General features: G+C 48.5%; 1 protein-coding gene across 1 annotated transcript in view; it reads right to left on the reverse strand.

The window, feature by feature from the left end:
* Nucleotides 1-19,822, reverse strand: part of CDH23 (cadherin related 23) — a 123,234-nt gene extending 103,412 nt beyond the window's left edge. Inside the window, exons 1-2 of the mRNA XM_085230199.1 lie at nt 19,756-19,822; nt 17,893-17,970 (exon numbers count right to left, since the gene is read on the reverse strand). Of these exons, the coding sequence (XP_085086325.1) occupies nt 17,893-17,970; nt 19,756-19,822 (145 nt within the window). The remainder of the gene's footprint in view (nt 1-17,892; nt 17,971-19,755) is intronic.
* Nucleotides 19,823-20,075: the final 253 nt, after the last annotated feature.

Genomic DNA, 20,075 nt, shown 5'->3' on the forward strand with positions numbered 1-20,075 from the left:
AAAAAAAAAAAAAAAAAGAAAAAAAAAGTTTTGTTCAGGAAGCTGCTCTGTCCAAAATCTCCATTGATATGTGTCCTTCCTCTTCAGCCCTGCAACAGAGAAGGGACGTTCCCAGCTTTTACTGGGCCAAAACAGCAAAGGAAAATGTAAATCTGAGGTTAGCAAAAACTTCCCAGCAATGAAATCCACTGAGGTGTTAAGTGATGGAAAAGAACCCCAGCATCAGCAACCACATAGCAGAGCCGGGAGGAGGGAATGCCAACCCAACAACAGCATCCATGGGAAAGCCCCAGTGTTTCTGGAGTACAGACTGATGGCGAGTTGTGGGAAAACCCACTTGAGAATGCCAATCCCCTGTCTATAAAGGCAAATACATTCCCATGCCATGCTGCCACCCTGGGCACAGCTCCATTCAGCCCCGTGCCCCTCTCTGAAACACCTATATGAGTTTGCAGTCATTCCTCCAGGAGAATCTAGCTAATGCGGGCTTGATTAATGTTTCTGACACAAAGTTTAAACTCTAAATCCATAGGATATCCCTTTCTAATTAATTTTTGAAATAAGAAGCCACCCAGAAAGTCTAAGGAATGTTTCCATTGTTCTTTCCTGCCTCCTCCCAGCCTCCCCACCTCCCTCCCAAAGAAAGGAGTCTGGTTTCCAGCTAATTAAACCATCACAGAGCACAGGATACTCTGTCACACGTGCCAACATTTGGAGGGTAAATGCCACCCAGTTCTCCAGTATAGATATCAGCGCAAGGGGATCAAGCAGAGAAACAAGTTTGTGGATGATGGCGAGAGCTTCACTCTGGCTTCCCACTAATGCCAATTGATCCAACACACCAGAGCAGCTTTAGGGTGCTGCGCTCAGACCCTGCAGACAGCTTGGCACTCTACAGCCCCCTCCTCCCCACTTTGAGACGGGCAGAGAAAAGGAAAAAAAGGTGAAACTAGCAGGTTGAGGTGCATACCCACCTTGTGAATACACACAAGCTTTGGGATGAATGGGTTGGGTGTGCCTGCAGGGGGTATGCCCACTTAAATCCCATGGCCCATTCTCAGCAGGATCTGCCCCACATGCTAGTCCAGTTCCCACTGATGCCAGCCCCCCTAACAAACAGTGTGAGCTGCCCTCCCTCAGCCCGCAGGGACTGATGTCAGCACAGGATCACTCTGCTTCCAGAAACATGAGACATTTGTGGAATTACATGGAGCAACCAACAAGCACTGGGACCAAAGTGCCGCACCGCAGAGCTGGGGTCAGCCCTGCCTGGAGAGCAGAGAGCTGTTTACTGAACAAAGCCAGGCAAGCTGTGCTCTGCCTGCCGGCTGGTGAGAAGAGAGATAACAAGGGGCTCCTGACCCTACAAGAGATGAAACCACGGCACCATGCAAAGAGCTTCACAGGTCAGGAGCAGCAGGCGACCTGTTGCAGCCTCCTTTGCTAACTGCAGAGAGGTGTCTTAGATCTCAAGGATGCTGAGCCAGCAGTGCAACACTTGCACTGGCACTACGAAAGCTGAGACTTGATCAGGAGAGGAGCAAGCTGACAGACAGCACCAAGTGGACATTGCTTCTCCTCAGCCACATTGAGCTTTCTGGAAGCATGCCTGGGCACAAAGAAGGAAAGCAGAAGTCATCTAGCAAGGTGCTTTGCTACTTGGTGTAAATAAATGATTTATGAGTAAGATGACACACAGAGTGCTTTGCATCTTACCCAGGCAAGGTAAAGCAGCTCTTCGTTCATTAGAAAAGAGAGGCTGCTCTCCGAATAATATGAGGTCACAGATAGCCTGTTCAGTTGCAGTGCCCAGGTGAGATCCCAGGACTGTATTGGCACTGAGCAGAGCTCCACAACACCACTCCATCAGTGGCACGTGGGTACCTCATTGCCATGCTCCAGGCACAAAATGCCACCTCTGAGACGGTGCTGCTGAGAGCCACCTGTCCCCAGCCTTCCTGCCAAGCTGATGACTATGGATGGGGACAAGAAATGCCCGTCAGCACATTTTACTTGCACAGGGGAAGTTGGAGCAGGATTCATTCACATCTTATTTGAAATCTCATCTATGCCTTACAAAAGATGAAGCTTCCCTGGGGTGCTCAGCCTCACAGGGAATACAGAACCTTCCGTGCTACAGCTTGCCTTGGCCCAGCTGCTCTGCTCTCCCTGAGTGGCTCAGGGAATAAATGCATGCAGTCATCCTGGTGCCAAACATTGCTGGATATTTTGCTCCAAAACAAAGTGACCTGGCCCATGCACTGCTCACCTGCTGCAAGAAGAACCTGGAGAAAACTGGGAGTCCCATTGAGTAGCTGAAGACAGGAGATGGTACCAGTGGTCAGATTTTTGTCTGCAGACCTCGGATCCATAAGCAAATTGGCCTTGGACTGTCACCATAACTCTCAGAGATTTCAAAATGTGTGCTGAGTGATGGATTCTGACTCATTATAATGAAGATGCAGCAAAATCCCCGCTGATTTATCACTCAAGTTGAATTAGCACTTCTCAATCTTGCAGTAAAAGCAAGTCTCACTAGTTGGGTCAGCAACATGATGCCCAGAAAGGTCAGTTTGAGCAGGTTGCATTCCCTAGGAAGTAAACAGACCCCTTAAGAGAACCAAGAGAAACCAATGGGTGCTTGGAAGACTGGTTACATACATTATAGGATGGCTTGGGTTGGAAGGGACCTCAAAGCCCACCCAGCTCCAACTCCTGCAGTAAGCTAGCTGCCTCCCAGCAGCTCACACTGCCCAGGGCCCCATCCATGGCACTGGGCACCACCAGAGATGGGGCACCACAGCTCTAGGCAGCTTGAAGAGGTGGAAAATAGAACAAAGACGACATACAATGTGTTGGTTCTTCCACCATCACTCTTGGTCTTGCAGCTGCCCTCTGACCCAATGCAGCTCCCTGGGATGTGCCCCATCCAGGACACCTCCCTCCCTCCTGATCCCTCTCAAATGCCAAAGGGAAGCTGGGGAGAAGCCAGGCAGGTGGTGCCTGGGTAAGCGAGGCACAAGCTTATCTGCCTCCCCGCCACCACACTGCGGCAAATTGTTTGTTGATAAATGAGGCTATTTAGGAGCAAGTGATGCCAGCATTGCGGTTATTAATGAGGCAGACGTGGAGACATTTCAGAGCAGCCCCACGTTCCATTGTCCTCTCGCTTGTGAGTAATGGGGCACTTTAGCCATGGAGCTTCAAAACCCGCTTGGGCTGCTGAGCAACAAGAAAAATAAAACTGAAGGAAATGGATGGAGCATGCTGGACTGATGACTCTCATGCACTGAGAAAGCCAAACTTCTTGGGTGGAAGTTGGGCAGAGCTCCAGAGTTGATGTTAAGCTGAGAAGGCTCCCCCCTTTCCAACTACCAAAACTTCTCCATTCACACTGCAAGCTCCTAGTGGCCATAACACAACCTGCAGCATCCTGCTCTCTCAATCTACCACTCTGCATAGCAAACATACCCCAAGAAAAAGCCAAAAGCAAGCCCCAACAGTCCCAACAGAAAGCAGCACAAGTCCAGCTGTTCTTGCAGCACATGGTACGCTGCAGAGCACAATGAGTGTGACATTTGTTGAAGCCTAGGAGGCTTGCACGGGGCCAGCTCCTCACTTTGCACATCACAGATGTGTAAACGTGGCCAGGAGAGCAATGAGCAAGAAATAAAGAGGCCGGTTATTGCCATAGGGAACCTTGGAATCGAGCTCTGCTATCACTGGTGGGAGTGCAAGGCAGAGCACACAAGCACGCAGCTGTAAATTTGTTTCCGACTTAATATACCCACGAGTGTTTTTCCTTTCCTATGAAAGCATTCCCTTCTGCAAACAAACATCTGGAGATCTCTGCTACAGCTGGACAATTATCCCCAGTGACTAAAGCGTTCAATTAATTTAGCCTTTCTCGTTTGCGAACCATTTGCAAAGAGAGTGAGGTTTGTAGGAATTTATTTGTTATTTGAATACGTTCAGCGCACCGCTTATTAAAAACATATTTCAGACAAAGGATCTCTTGCTAAGTGCTCCTACGACTGCTGCTCTGAGGGCTGGCAGCCGGCTGCTCGCGGCACGCAGCCGGTCACCGCGCTCACACGGGAGCATCTCTGCATCGTGATGGAATGCTATGCCTCTCCAGAAAGAGTTTTCCAAGGGCCTGTGGAAGCACCTGCAAAAAAACATTTCCTCTTGCAAGCAAAGAGCATGCAGCCACCTCGAGTGTCTTCAAAACCACAAAGCAACTAGCGCAGAAGTTGTCACTAATGGGATGAGAATACCCAAATTAATTGACTTAACACAAAGCCACAGGTGGAAACATCTCTTAGTAGCTTGCACGACATCTTGCAAGCATCTCCGTGGCTCCTTATTGAGGCTCGTGTGTGTTTTGTTTCAGAACTCCAGGGAATGCTTACTAGATCAGAGCAGCAGGAGAAAATGGGTGAGAAGAGGGGTAGGGAAGGGTTATTTTCAAGATGAATACAGTCCCTTGGGTATGCAGTAAGCCCAGGCTTGCTTTCCTGCTGCCCTCACCTCAAGCAGACAGCCCATGCTCAAAAAAACCCAAATCCTTAGTCAGATGTAGAATCCAAAATTTTAACGTCCAAACTCAAAACAAAGCCCTATGCTAAATCCCAGCTGCTGGGTTGTTTGAAGGCAAGAAGAAAGCAATCACGGAGGTTTCAGAGGCTGTTCTAAAAGTAGAACGCTATGAAGAGAAGAGTGATCCCATAAGTCACAGCTTTAGGCTTTTTCTTTCTGTTGCTCCAAGGAAGGGCTTTCAAAGCTTCTCTTTCCCCTCAAGCCCTAAATGAGGGAGAAATGAGTACTGACCACTGAATTGAGCATCTACTTGCCAGCAGCTACTTGTACACATCAGAGAGAACAAGGACAGCCCCAGCCATTTCTGCCTGACAGTTGCACCATAGATGTCAAGCAATCTTCCAGCCCCACCAGCCCTCGGAAGACCAGGGATCCTGCAGCACAGAGCACACGGCAAAGAGACTCAGATAAAAACCTCAAAGACAAACCACAATGAGCAGCGAGCGTTTTCCTACCATCTATTTTTCTCCTTTTCCCTCTTTGGGTTGTGCTTTGTTCCAACCATTGTCCCTAGTGGGATGCAGAGGGCACGCTGGCACAGGCAGCTCTTAACTTTCCTCAAATTTGGACTGAGATTATATCTGCCATTATTGAGGAGTGCTAATAAGCCTTATTAACTGAGAGTGATGGAGAACAGAATAAGAAAAGGATTTTCCTTAGACCCAATGTGCAAGGAATTCATAACTTCCCTAATACCTGTACTGATAACTGATACTCATGCTGAGTATATTTTAAAATCAAGCTGACGGTTCTATAAGAAATACTTACACATATAGTGTGTGTGTGTGTGTGTGTATATATATATACACATACATACATATATATATATAAACACACGTACATATATTACATATATATATGTAATCTAATCCTCTTCTAGTATCACTCATGAAGAACACTCCAGAAAGACCATGCAAACAAATAAAATAACATTCCAAGTTGAAACAGCATTGTAACGTCCAGGAGGGCACAGGCAATTTGGGGTACCAAGAAGAGGCTAAGGATGATGCATGGGATGAATCTCACCACCGCAGGCAGCTCAGGGTATGGACAGAATCCCATTTGTTATGGGACCTCCAGTGCTCCAGACCTTCACCCCCAGAACTCAGAAGCAAACCAAAGGGGGTAAAGACCTTGTGCCAAGCCACTCATCTCTCAGCTGACTCTTGCAGATGATATAATTCCAGTCTTTGCAGATTAGGGGATGCCCATGTGCGCCTCCATCTCTCCTATCTGTCCCGTGCACCCCACAAAGTGAGCCTGCATTTCCCTGCAGCCTCCCCCTGGTTTGCAACAGGGCTCTGTGACATGCCTCCCAAATGACTGATGAGTCGCATGTTGTTTTTGAGCAACTCACGTGGCTCGCCAGCACACAAGATGACAGACCTTGGGAACCTGGGCATTAATACTGGAGATTTATAGTCAAATCTGTCACGGATGGGGAAGCTTTTTCCCCAAGAACTCTGCCTGAAGGTCGCTTTCCCTGGGCAGTAAGTGCAAAGAAACTCTCTCAGCCACTTCAGGCCCAGGAGAGGGCATACATGGAATGGAGAGATGCCCACAGAGCCCCAGCTGCAGGCTCCACCCTGGCTTTGGGACCCTCAGCACAAACCCCACATCCTCAGCAGGTTGGGTTGTGCTTCTGAGTACATGTATGTTCAACCATAACAGACCCAGTCTCATCCATCCATGTTCAGCGGGGATGAGAGGTTTGCAAAGCACTTCTACTCCCTCCAAGCCTTCCCTACACAAGGATCAGGAAGCCATTGCCGCAGGACGTTTGATGCATGAGGCTACATCTTCCCGTGCACAAATACCATCAAGGAGTTCATGGATGCTGCTGCTTGCTTATATTTCACTGTCAATGCTACACTATTATTTTTGTAGAGTGACTGCTTACTGCAACTCCAACAGGCAACAGGTGCTGTGGAAATCAGGGTAAACCTTGAAAATACAACTTCATCCAGCACATTAGTAAAACCCCACACGTTTTTCATTCAAGGACAGTGAAGTCACACTGCATAATCTCTCTACCATGGGATTTCCCCCTAAGATTTCTGAAGTGTTCCACTGGTACAGGCAATGTACTAATGAGCTGTGTCCAACTGCTCAAAACAGGACACATCAGTGGAGCAATTAGCTCATGTTTGTTATCCACTAAACAAACTCCATTGTTTCAGTTGCTACCAAGGCTGTAGATGGCTTGTAACAGTGGGAGGTGCCAAGAGAGGGGAAAAAAGGGTCCTGGAGCATGCTTAAAGAAGGACAATGAAGCAATGAAGGGTCTGGTGCATGTGTCTTATGGGGAGCAGCTGGGTGGTTCAGTCTGGAGAAGAGGAGGCTCATCGCTCTCTACAGGTGGTAAGGTAGGGGCCAGCCTCTGCTCTCAGGTAATGGCAGCTGGACAAGAGATGATGGCCTCAAGCTGTGCCAGGGGAGGTTCAGGTTGGGCATTAGGACAAATTTCTTCTGTGAAAGAGCAGTGATGCAGTGGCACAGGCTGCCCTGGGAGGTGAGGATGTTACCATCCCTGGAGGAGCTGCAGAGCTGTGGAGATGTTTTACTGAGGGACATGGGCAGTGAGCAATATTGGTAGTGGGTGGACAGTTGGACTAGATTATCTTAGTGATCTTTCCCAACCTTAATGATTCTGTGTTTCCATACAGGTGTTTGGGACTAGCTTATCCACAAATTATCCTTGTCCCTGATGGGGACCAAAGTACTTGTGACAGAGGAGATTTCTGAGCATGCCAAGAACGTCTGGCTTGGGGACATGAAATCAGTCATAGAATCATAGAATTACTCATTCTACTGCTTCTCTCCCTGCCAAGGCTCATAACCAATACAAAAAGAGCAAGTCAAGAAATTCGGGATAAGTAGAGGCAAAACACCCACTAGGACCTACCCTGGGCTAGGGTAATTTCACAGATTACAGAATACCCCACCAGGAGGAAATCTGCTTGGAAAGGCACCATACAGTCCTTCCATCCTTCCTTAATCACATATCAGGACTGGCTGATGGCAAGCAGTTCCCATCTCTTAGCTGGCAGAATGGATCAATCTGGACAAAGGAGACTTTAGAGGCTTAGTCAGGGCAACATGAATAAATCCAATGAATCATTTATTCAGTCAATTTTGGCTGTCTCCAGCAATTCACCGTCTGAAAGTTTCTCCGGTGTATTCTTATTTAAAACAATAATCTCTGTGGATAATTCTTAGTCTCCAATTTGTTTAGAAAGCAGCAGATTATAAAACTTGAGCCAGTTTGGAAGGACACAGTTGATATAGTGTCATTTCTTCCCTTGCCTAAGCCTGTTTAAAGGACCAACAGGAATTAGTCCAAATCAGAAATTTCCTTTCTACTAGTTTGTTTGGCACCATTTGTGGAACACTGCTGCCTGCAGCCTTTGCTGGACACTACATACCAGCAGACTCAGCAGACCCCTACGAACACACCTGTACCTGCAACACTCATCCATCTTGTCACAAATCCGAAGACCCACCACAACACCCTACCAAAAAGAGACTCCTTGGAGCAGAGATGAGCCAGATTCACAGTCTCTGATCCCAGCTCCTGACCTGACCCCCTCCTTTCTCTCGTTATGGATAAGGTAAATTAGCTGTGACACTCATTAGCTTCAGCTCCTAATTAGGGAAAATTAATATTGGTTTTGATAGAAGTGTTGGCTCTCCCAGGCAAAGGCATTATCGACCTAATTATCCTGTTTTGGAACAAATTCCATTGCAGAACATTCTTCTTGGGGAGCCTGTAGGTCAGAGGCACACCCTTCCCAGCCCTCCCAGAGCACCTGACACCATCCCCAGCCCACCCTTCCCAAGGCCAGAGTCCTGTTGGCACTGCTCTCATGAGGGCAGCCAATGATGCCATGCGTCTTGGCAATGCTTCAGACAGCTAATGGCTAATTAGTGACTATCCAATGAAGAGGGCTTTAGGGGAAAGCAGGGGAAAAAAACATCTATGTCACTGGGAAGAGCAATTCTGGGAAAGGTCTTCAATTTTCCACACTAGGATAAGAGGAACTTGCACACCTTCCTGCCTTTCAGCTGGACCATGTTAAATGGGGCTGTTGTTCCACATCACATTTTTTAGGACCATAATAACCTCTCTGGAGCACCACCAGTCACCCCTGCCTACCTGCAGCTGCATCTCCTCCCAGACAGCCCGCATCCTTTGTGCCTCATGACCCATTGCCCAGACTTACTGCAGAACTCCACCACCCTTCTCACAGCTCATGGGGACTCTGACAGTGGCTAACGAAAGCAATAGACACCGCTAAACAGAAGGGAAACATTTGCTACCAAAGTTACATATGAAAAGCCACTGTCTTATTCACACATTAATAATAATAAAGATGTCAGACTGTCAGATAAGAAGTTAATCTCATTCAGAGCACAATTAAGGGTGCCATTAGCCAACCACCTGGGGCCACTTCTGCTTTTCCAGCACAGTGGGTTTAGCAGATAACAGGCATGAGAGCAGGACAGATCTCCACACCAGACCGCTGGGCACCACTACGGGCAGCCCTAACAGGCCTGCGTTCCAGCCAGGGCACCACAAATGTGTTTTCTTACTCACACCAAAGAAGTTGTATGCAGGACTCTCCTCCTCCCGTCCCTCTTGCTGTCAGACTTGGGGGATGCTGCACATCTTTACAGTTTCTGCAAGAACATCCTTTTGCAGTGTGATACTGTCTGCCTGGGAATTTTATTTTTCTCTCCCACATCCGCATGGAGCCCTAATTTATGACCATTTCCACAACTCCAGTGAAGCACACGAGTAATGGCTGCTAGCTGATGTGCTCTCTGCAGCCTTTCCCTCCCAGCTCCATACCTGACAGGTCTATAGGCAGCATTAAGTTCTCAGTGCTTTCTGCATTGGGAATTCTTGCTCTGGCTGCAGTCCTTCCCATAGGGCTCAACAGAAGCCAGAAGCCAGCAGCAAGACCCTATAGGAGCATTACTGTCCCCCCAAAGCTCCCATAGGAAATGCATTATTCGAATGAACATCCCTTGCCAAAACACAAGCTCAATGTGAAATGCAAACCAGCAACCAGGCTGAAATTAGGGCACAGGGCACTTCTGTTAGTGAAAGGAGGGGTGATCTCCCACCTCAGGTATAGCAGTCACTTAAAAAGCCAAATTCCTCCATTTTCAGGTAGTCAGCAAGAAACCCAGGACCAAATCACCCTCCTACCTGCGAGCGCGATGGCAGACCGCCCGCACAATGCAGCACACGAGGCTCACCAGAGCAGCCGCTTGACAAAGCAGTGCAGATGAATGGAATAAAATTGAGTTACTAAGCATTAAATGTCAAGTGTTTGAAATCTTTCCCTCTTGCGTAAAGAGCAACGTTAATAAATCTTTACGAGAGGGAACGTGGAGTGTATTCACTCTTTTGACCACCGCTGCAAATGGAGCAGATGTTTTCATTGAGTTGTCCAACAATGCTGTCTCGATCTTTCTTCCCCCGAGAGGTTACAGTTAATTCCAAAGCCATCAACGCACGGGAGCGCTTTGACAGGAGGAACCAATTTATTAACTCCCGCTGCCAATCAAGCACATTAATGCAGCCGTCGCAGGAAGGGGCATTGGCACACAGCTGTGATAGCATGGACCACCCTGTGTGTCCTCTGATCCCAAAAGTCAAGAAAAAGACAACAAAAGTCAGGAACAAGCCACTGACACAGCCCAGTTAGCACAGTTGGGTAGCTGTAGCGATGCACACATTGGCATGAGCTTCTCTATAGAAATAAGGATGTTTCTGCAAAGAAAAGGGTTAAATATTCTCAACACAGCTCACTGAGATGGGGGCAGCTTTGTGCACTGATACCTCCCAACAGTGAGGTTTTTATTCGGCAATCTCAGCACATGGCATGCATGCGTTTTTCCAGAATGGCTCTCTTCTACCTGCTTATTTTTGTACAGGAACGTGGGGGGTTTCTGTAATGGGCTAGCTGAATTTTCACATTCTCATTGCTTAAAATGACTGGAGCAGGTGAAGAGAAGCAAGACTTCTTTTTTCACTTTTTTTTTGGGGGGGGTTTAGGGCTATTTTTCCCCATTACCAGCAAGCAACAATAGGAAAGTAGTGGCAACAGGGAATAGCTTAAATGCTTTCATTGAAAAAATATGTATATATAAAAATAACATTTCTACAACAACCAGTCACAAAATGCTTAATTAAAAGGTTAATATTTCACAAGGCAGGAAGTCAAACAGGCATAAAGATTCCAAAAGCATCTCTCACAGGATGCCTTTCCCAGCAGCATGGCATTGCTGGACAACGCTTTAAGCGGTTTCCCACCTTGCCTAGGAGCTGGACACGTGCCCCTGCACTATGTCACTGACAAGGCACCAGCGTTCAAACTGCTGGATGCCAGCCCACCTTGAGGCCATCCACTCCCAGCAGCTGCCTCTTCACTGTGGCATTTTATTTTTTAAGCTCACACGACCCAAAAGCACGAAGCTCCCACTCTGGCAGAAGGCATAAGCATGGTTATTAAACTCTACAGTCAGGGCTTTTTTTGTGTGTGTCTAAAAATCCCATTGACAGACTCAGGGAGGAAGCAGGTCACCTTCCCCAAATCTCTCCACCCAAACAACAATCATATGTGCAGGTATGCATCTCCCTACAGTATGGGATCCTGGTTGCCCTTCAAAAATTACTACCTCCAAGAGATACAGATAACCTCCTAATTTGAATACACACACATAGACTGAATATACAGATCACTGTATGACTTCAAGCTCTCCCATGCCACAGCACATCCTGAAGCCTCAGCAGATTAGGATCAAGGTGGAAGAGTTCAGATCACAGAATGGCTATTGGGGTGAACGGGACCACAAAGTCCATTCAACGCCTGCCAAGGGCCGGCTGCACCCCAGCAGCTTAGGCTGCCCAGGGCCCCATCCATGGCACTGTGCACCTCCAGGCATGGGGTACCCACAGCTCTGGGCAGCAGTTCCAGCACTTCACCACTCTGAGAGACACCATGGGTTAATGTTACCAAAGCCCTCCCAAACATACAAACCAAACCAGACCTCACTACCATAAACATATATCTTCCTCTGCTGCTGTTAAAAGGGTTTGGCCAGAACGCAGGATCTTGAGCAACCCAACTTGGCAAACCTAAGCCTGTAAACTGTTTGATAAAGTTGCACAAACCAAGGTTAATTCGTCCACTTTGCAAATACGCTTTTTGCCTTCTCTCTCCGTTCTTAGACATAAGTATCAATGTTACTGCTTATTAGCAAAGCAAATAAGAAGATTTAAGTGATTGATGAAGTGATTAATTTAATGACGCAGGACTGAGGGTTTGGGGGGGACTTTTTTTTCCTTAAGTTTCCTGATGTTGGGAATAACTAATTACACAGCCTTCAGTTCATGGTAATAATGCTGTACTACCTAAAGCTCAGCAAACAGCTTTGTCAATGGACCTTCTAATGACCAGCAGCAGGAAAGGGGTTTGCTAGGAAGCCTGAAATTCCTTTTCATCAGGTTGTAGGATACATTCTTCAAATATTTGTTGTTCATTAGAGTTGTTACAGCACTTAGAAACAAACTCAGCCCTTTGCAGAGCACTTATCAGCCCTGACCCAAGGAGCCTGCAAATCCAATTTTAGCCGGTAAATAGTCATCAGAAGGTAATATTGCTTTCAATTAATCCCAAAAATGAAGGCGATGTTCTTATGGTTTGGGTTTCTAGAGGAGAACATTCGCTCGCAGCCATGCCAGTAATGAAGCTTGCAGAACAGACTTCATATTCAAAAATATCTCAATCTTTCTCACAGTCAGAGCCCAGCACATTCATCTTGAATTATCCTTTGTAAAAGGCCAAATCAATTCTGCTGGCTGCACGCGGGCAGGCACGCGCTCCCCACCGGGCTGATGGGCAGGCAGGCACTCCCACTGCCGGCCCCAGGTGGCATCGCCATCCCATAGCAGCCACCTACCAGAGGGTGGGGAGGCAAAAGGAAACTTCGGGCCATCTTGCACTGTTCTGGGCTCCTATGTCTTATAAACCTACACAATCTTGCAGGTATTCCTAAACACTGGTCTAGCTAAAAACTTTAAAAAAAGCCAAAAGAAAGGGACAAATCCTTGAACAAGTGGGTTGCAGCTCTTCACCAAATGCTGGGTGTTGATGAAATGGGACATGGGGAATGGTTCCAAGGCAGCAACTCACTTGCATGCTCCCATCTGAAAGGTTTCTGACTCCAGATGATTTGTGGAGCCCTTTCATTGCCTAAGTCAACAACAAACTACCGCCAAAAAAAAAAAAAAAAAAAAAAAAGTAGAGGGATAGTTTTCCTGCTTTCCAGCATGGCAAAGCCGCTCAGCACTGCCAGGGTGGCAGAGGAGGCTGATAAGGTGTGGGCAAAGCCAGCGAGCAGACTGGAGGTTCAACCCTTCACACAGTGTGGATGGATTATGTCTATAGGGAGGCAGATGGTGTCCTTAGCGAGACCACACCAGCCAAGTGCGCAGTCCCAGGAAGGAGGTTCCCAGCAGCACTGTTATAATGCCATCACATTTTGCAAAGGCATCTTTCGTGCTGCCAGTATTTCCTGAGAGCCGGATTTTTGGAGAGCAGACCTGCCGCAGTTTATTCACCCTGCTCCTTTTGGTGAGTCAACCCTGGGCTCTGCAGCCATCATCTGCACAGCTCTGCCCAGAGAGCTGCGAGATGGTTTAATCAGTCAGGAAGCAAACACTGGCACTCTGCTCTCGACATGTTTCCCTCCAGCTCTGCACCAGGCAGGTGCCACCACTGGTCACACAAGTGCCCAGCCGCAGTCCCCAGCAGATGCCTGCAGCTGTGGGATCAGGCAGGGCTTAGCACAAGCAGCCCGTGCTCAGATAACCGTATCTACGGCAGCAGCTTGAGCAGCCCAGCACCCCCAGGGACTCACTCGGGTGCCAAAGCATCTGGCTGCTCAGGACCGACTCCGAAAGTCTGGCATGGAGGAGGTGATTGCCTTGGAAACTACACAGTGCACGAGGATGTGCTGCCTCCCTGTCTAAGGAACCCTTTGGTCCTAACAAGGGTGGACAGTGGGGTCAGGTCATCCACAGCCATCAGCAGGACATTCCATCCGAGACCTAGAGAGACCAACAAGCACCCTGCCTGCTGAGCAGTGAATTCCACTTCTTGTGGAACAACTCACTCCCAAAAGGACTGCAAGTTCCCAAACTAGCCAGATTTTTATTTATTTTTACAAGTGCTCCCACTCTGTTCCCAAAGCATGAGCTATTTGCAGCACTTTTACCAGCTCAGCAAAGTTCCACATAGAATTACAGAACCACTAACGCTGGAAAAGACCTCAGATCACCAAGTCCAACCCCAGCCCATCCCCACCTGCTCACTGAGCCATGCTCCTCAGTGCCACATTTCCACTGTTTTTGAAAACATTCTTGATAACTCAGCAAAGGGGATGGCTGAGCCTTGTAGCAAAACCGTGTGGATTTCCCCCTCTCATCCTGCACCACCCAATCCCAGCAGCTTTGCAGAAGTCAGTCCTTCAAATTCACCCTCCTCTTCCACTTTAAGACAACGTTATTCCAATGATGCTGAAATGTCACCCCTTTGATGAAGGGGAAGCAGGATTGCTCTGGTTTGAGCGGTCCCTTTTGTCATGCAGTTTGGGAGGCAGTGAGGCATGAAAGCTTTCATAGAACTGCAGCTGAATTGAGAGAGGTGGACACAAGGCTGCTTAGGGATCCGATGTGACTGATGTCTTCATTTCCAAAGCCCGTCCTGCATAAAGTGAACCCATTTGCTGGCCAATTAGACCCTAGTTACTGTATGACACTATGATGACATTCCTTGGGGGGACCCAAGCAGCTAAGTGCTGTAGCATTCAGAAAGCCCCATACCACCTGCCCCAGGGGGAGCACCAAGACCAGCTCTGGGGGTGATGGAGGTGCCCCGTCCTCCCGACCCAAACACCTGAGGGAGCATCAGAACTCATCCTACGGAATGCTGGCATTGCTTTATGCTTCTTCAGGAGCAAAAGTGCCGTTTGAAGCAAGCCTGATGTTCTCCATTCCAATCCTCACCTCCAGTCTGCAAAGAGGAGACCCCACCATGGACCTCCATTTCTTACAGGGATAGTAGCAAGCACACATATCCAAAGCTACAAAAGCCACAACAGAGATATGCCCTTCTTCTGCTTGCAGACCCACCTTTTGATGAACCCAGGGCTGCAGCAATGCCACCCCTGCTATGTGCCAATGAGCCAGAGTCCTCCAGCACTTTGCCCAGCATCGATATCTATGCTGCTCTCCGTTACCTATGGCCCTCTCTGATGTTTGGCATTAAATGAAATGGCCCTTGGAATGATTTTGCTCAAGGCAGTGAGTAGCGCAATAAAGACAGACAGCTCCTCTCCCACAAGCTCTCCCTCCAAGGGCTGTTAACCAGCTATTACTTCTACTTTTGGAGCAAAACACTACGCTTTGGCTACTCCGATGCCTGTTGCTCCATTTCTTCCAATGCACCAGATCAAATCAGCAGGGGGAGGGTTTGAAAAGCAGCAAAGCTCTCTCCCTGCACACAGTTGCCTGTGCATCCGTGACATCCTCAGCAACGCATCTCCCTATCCGTACCCCAGCCGCCCAGCCCATCATTATCCCTCCCCCTATCCAGGCTTCCCCTGGTTCTCTGCTCTCGACTCAATGGCACTCGCTCTCCTTTAGCTCACGTTTCCTATTCCCAATGCTCCCGTCCAGCGCTCCCCCTCTGCCTGTGTGTGTGTTTCATTACTTCTGGGTGAAATAGCTGACTAGAGGGTCACTCCACCTGAAAATTGCTCTCCCCGGACCTAAATGAAACAGATGGGCATTGATGATGTTTTCAGAGGAATTAATCAGCCCGGACTGGCGGCAGCGCCGGCAGCTCCATAGTCCCAATCTCGCCTAATGAATTCCGAGTTCTCTGTCTTAATAGCTCCTGACAAGACTAATTTACTCCTGTAAGTGATTAGAGGGGGGAACGATCTCTTAATTGTTGCTTAAGATTCCTCTAGGCGTCACACGCAGCGAGTGGGGATGCTCACTTTGTGTGAGGTGTCCTGTGCCTGGGCACATCAAGAGATGTGAAAAGGGCTGCAAGGAGGCACTCAGCCAGGGCTGCCCAGGCAAGGGAAGGACTTGCTCTGCGCAGGGACAGCTGAGTGGTGCATTCACACTCCTAGCACTGAGAACAGGAACTGGGATGCTGAGGATGCTGCAGGAGGGTACCAAGAGCAGGTGGGAGCTTCAGACCTGGCTCAGCATGTGGCAATCCCCTTTTTTATTTCAGCATCCTCTGCAGCAAGCATTCACTCAATGCCACGGTGATAGGTGCTTCTCAAAAACCTCAAGAAGCCATGGGCTCTTTCCAGCTCTGCTACATGCCCCCAGCTGGGGTACAAGAAAGGCGCTGCCAGGTGATGCTTTTTTTTCCTGTCACTTAACAATCCTCACTCTGAAAATATCTACCAACAGCAAAATAAAACAAAACAAGCACTTTGTCAACAGTTTCAAGGTTGATGTTTCCCTCTGGTACATGTGGAACCAAAATCCCAGAGCACCAATATCCTTAAGAGTGAATTTCATTTCTGTTCAGTGTAATACAGAGTTTAGGAAAAATAAAAAATAAAAATCAAGCCCCAAATGTAATGCCAGGAACAACTTTATACGCACAATATCTTGCTGGAAAATAGACTTTCAGAAATCTCCAGTCATTTTTCACCAGAATAGAAGTTCCATCAAATTCCCGTAAGGTATTTCAAGCTCAACTACTCCAAGAGCCACATGCTTGGTCAGGAAGCGTTCCCATTAACCTGTTCCCAACCAGCCCCCACTCCTACATCCACACAGATGCTTTCTTCCCAGCAACTCCCTAAGCCATGCTGTGATTTTGCAGAGCCCTCCAATCTCTGAGAGTTCTGGTGAGGATCTGAGCACAGCAAGAACAGCAAGAGTTGTTGAGGATGCTGCTCAAGGTGGTAGATGGAGCTAGGAGCACATGAGAAGGGGCCTCCATCTACTCCTGGCCACCCTTCTGTTGCTGCTCATGAGGGCTCCCAATCAATTCCTCCAGCATTAAAGGCCCGTCATGAGCACTGATTGAAGAGCATAAGCTTAATGGACTGAGAGTCTGGAAAAAGGCTGAGAACGATCAGGTCGATTTCTGCATTTACTTCAGACCAATCACTACCTAAATAAAGAAATAAAAAATAAGGTACACCTGCCAATCAAATGATGACCAAGATGCTTTTTTTTCTTTCAAGGGCACCAACACGTACACGTGTGGATGCGCACCACAACCTTGCTCAAATTCCCAGGCATCCAGTAATGCATTTGAGATGCTCCACGCTCAGGTATTTGCAGTAGGAAATGAGGAATAGAGGATGAAGTGCTGGCACAGTGAGAGATGCTCTTCCCCATTTAAACTCATCCATCTCTGCTTGGGGAGACTCCATCCCTCACTGCCCTGCCCCACTTTGGGTCATCCATGCCTTCAACGCTTTTACCACTCCTTCCTTCTGCCCTCTTCCAGAAAGTTCTTCCCCACAAGCCTCCATTTCTGAGGTCTTTGTCCCTCTGGGGCAAGGTCCAGCAGCACGGATGGTCCCAGACATGGGTGCTGGTCCAGTACATCACCATGTCACCTGACCACATGGACCACAGCCAGAGCCAAGGACACTGAACCTGCCCTGTTGGTCACCAGGTGCTGCAGTGCCACTGTGAACTGTCCCAAAGGGGCAAAGGAAGTGAGACTCCTCTCAGTGCTTTTAATCATGACCTACATCTGGAGATCCTATTTCCATCCATATGCATTGAATGCATCCAGAGCTCACTGCTGCCAGACTCACCCACATCTGCTTATAGCACTAGGTCCCACAGAACACCACAACCATTCCCCACATGGGAAAAGACCCCATCCCACACCACATTGAGTATTTAGCTAAGTAACAACAACAGAAGCAAGAAACAACCACAGAAGCAAGAAATGGGCCTAAGCTTCCCATGCACGGAGCATTTGAGACACACTCCCAAGCATGGAGAAGACCTAGCCAAAAGCATTCTACTTCCAACCCCCCAGAGGCAGCCAGAAAGAACAAGGGAGAACTTCAGCCCCTGCTGGCAGTATGAACCCACGGGCCAAAAAAAACCCTCAACCAACCAGTAATGATCAAATCTAATCACTTTCTAATTATTACTACTACTTAAAATCTTGTCTAACGTTGGGTTTGCAAGACCAGTCAGCAACACACAGCACTTACCCACAGGCGTGTCCTCATTGATCAGCAGGTAGGTGTCAAAGAAGTAGTTTATGAAGTAGGGTAGCCGATTGCTCTGACCTGGGAAAGAAAAAAGAGCAAGGAGTTATTTCAGCAGTCAGGAGAATAATTTTGCAGGCAGGAGAATCTTGGGGCTCAAGGACAGGCTGGTGGGGGATCAGACGTGACTGGGCCTGGGATGACGAGGGACACCCCCAGACCACAGCTGATAGATAGAAGAAGAGCAGAGATGACTCCTACAGTAGTCATGAGCTTTTTCTTTTTTTTTAGTTGTTTTCTTAGGAAGAGGCAAGAGGGGATGGTGACAGAGGGCAGCAGGGCAGGCTTAATGAGAAGGTGTTGGGATGGTGAGTGTGAAGAAGGTGATGTATTGCTGAGAACAAGTGGAGAGCAAGAAAACTCAGCACCCTCGAGGTGATGAAGGGAGGCGAGGAGATGGATGATGCTTTGGCAGGTTAAAGAAACAACAGGAAAGAGTCCCTTCAAAGCCCAGATTAACACAGGAACAGTCTCAAAGCGAGTGTGATCTGCTCCCACGTGCCCCAAATCCCTCTCATGGGAAAAACACACTGTGGGCATGGGAGAGGGATGCAGTTCGGGCTCCTCTTGGGTTCCCCTTATAACACAGGGCTGACCACAGCTGAGAGCTGTGCAGGACCTGGCTTTGGACTGCAAATTCCTGTCACCTTCCTCCATGCACCTGTAATCCAAGAGCTTCTCCAGGTGGCACCAGCCAGCTCCAAGGGATGGCAGTGAAGACGAGTTTAGAAGAGAGCAGCCAATGCTCTCCAAATTGCCTCCAAATTGCCTTTCTTTGCCCCTTGCAGAGCAGTGACAGGGCAGTAAGCTGCCGAAGCTACGTACATCCCATACAGCGCCGCAGAGATTGACTGCGCCTGTCAGTCGCTGTGAACGTCCTACACCAGGCATGCAATCAGGCTGCCAATCTGGCTGAGCCATCTTGAGGCTCCAGGAGGGGAGAAAAGCACTCACTGCAAAGGGCACTGTGCTATCAAGTGGACACATGCTCGCTATTGTTTATCAGCGAGCGCCACATGAGCAAACACCCCTGCAGCCCCCTCAAAGGCAGCTGGGGGTTAGCCCGTTCCTGCAACAATCCCGATTTTCACGGAGCTTTGCTCTGTGTTTTGTACTCGCACACCCTGCCAGAGCTGCCAGGGAGACCAGGAGCATCCATCACACCCCATGTCCACACGCCCTGAGCTCTTCCCCCTCCTGCAAGCTGGCACTTTCTCCAGATGGAAATACAGGAGAGGTTGTGCAGTTCATGGAGGAGTTATTTCCCACACAGCATACATTACAGCACTACTCAGGCAATAATTTTGCTGCTGAAAGCACAGGGAGAGTCCTGCCACGTGTTGTAGAAATACCTCTGCTGTTAAGCAGCTTGCAGGCTTCAGGTTCACGTCCTTGCCTTTTGTCTGCTTCCTTATGCATCCCTGCATAAGATGATCTGTCACCAGCTGTGACCTCTTGGACACACAGCTGGAAATTGCCATGGTCTTCCCACTCCGATGCACCAGGAGCAGGTATCACTGTTGGGGTCACTCGCACATCACACTCCTCCTCCTCTCATCCCACCTGCCCTCTTCAGAAGGGGACATCGATGTAAGACCAGGCAAGGTGAGGTCTTCTAGAGAATAATTTGTCACATTGCAAGTGGGGCTGGGGAGGGGAAGGGAACACGCTAAGTTTTTTGGGGGATTCCACCACGCCTACAGACCCACATGGCGGCAGAACAGACAGCTACTTGGCAAACAGCCAGCAGCCAGCACATGGGTTGGATTCCAAGCACAGCATTCAGCAACCACAAGCTTCACTTACCCAGAGGGATCAGCTCCAAGACCAGGAGGGACAGCAGAAGGTTGCTGGCAGCAGTGCGACGCTTCATTGTTCCTGCCAAAAAAGCAGCTCACGTCAAGCTCAGCATATCACAGATATTGTTTCCTGCCCCCAAAGCAGGCTCAGGGACACAGCTGGCACAACACACACAGATCACTATTTTGTTAACGCTCAGCTTCCGTGCAGAACATGCCACCCAGGACCCCCCCAGCACATCAGAGGAGCTACGGAACCAGCAACACTTCTTTAGTACATTGGGTTCCTTCAAGCTCGGTTCTCTGCTCACATAGGACACAGTTCCA

This window comes from Meleagris gallopavo, chromosome 8, assembly GCF_905368555.1.
Source record: "Meleagris gallopavo chromosome 8, MGAL_WU_HG_1.1, whole genome shotgun sequence".
In the NCBI taxonomy this organism is placed as follows: domain Eukaryota; kingdom Metazoa; phylum Chordata; class Aves; order Galliformes; family Phasianidae; genus Meleagris; species Meleagris gallopavo.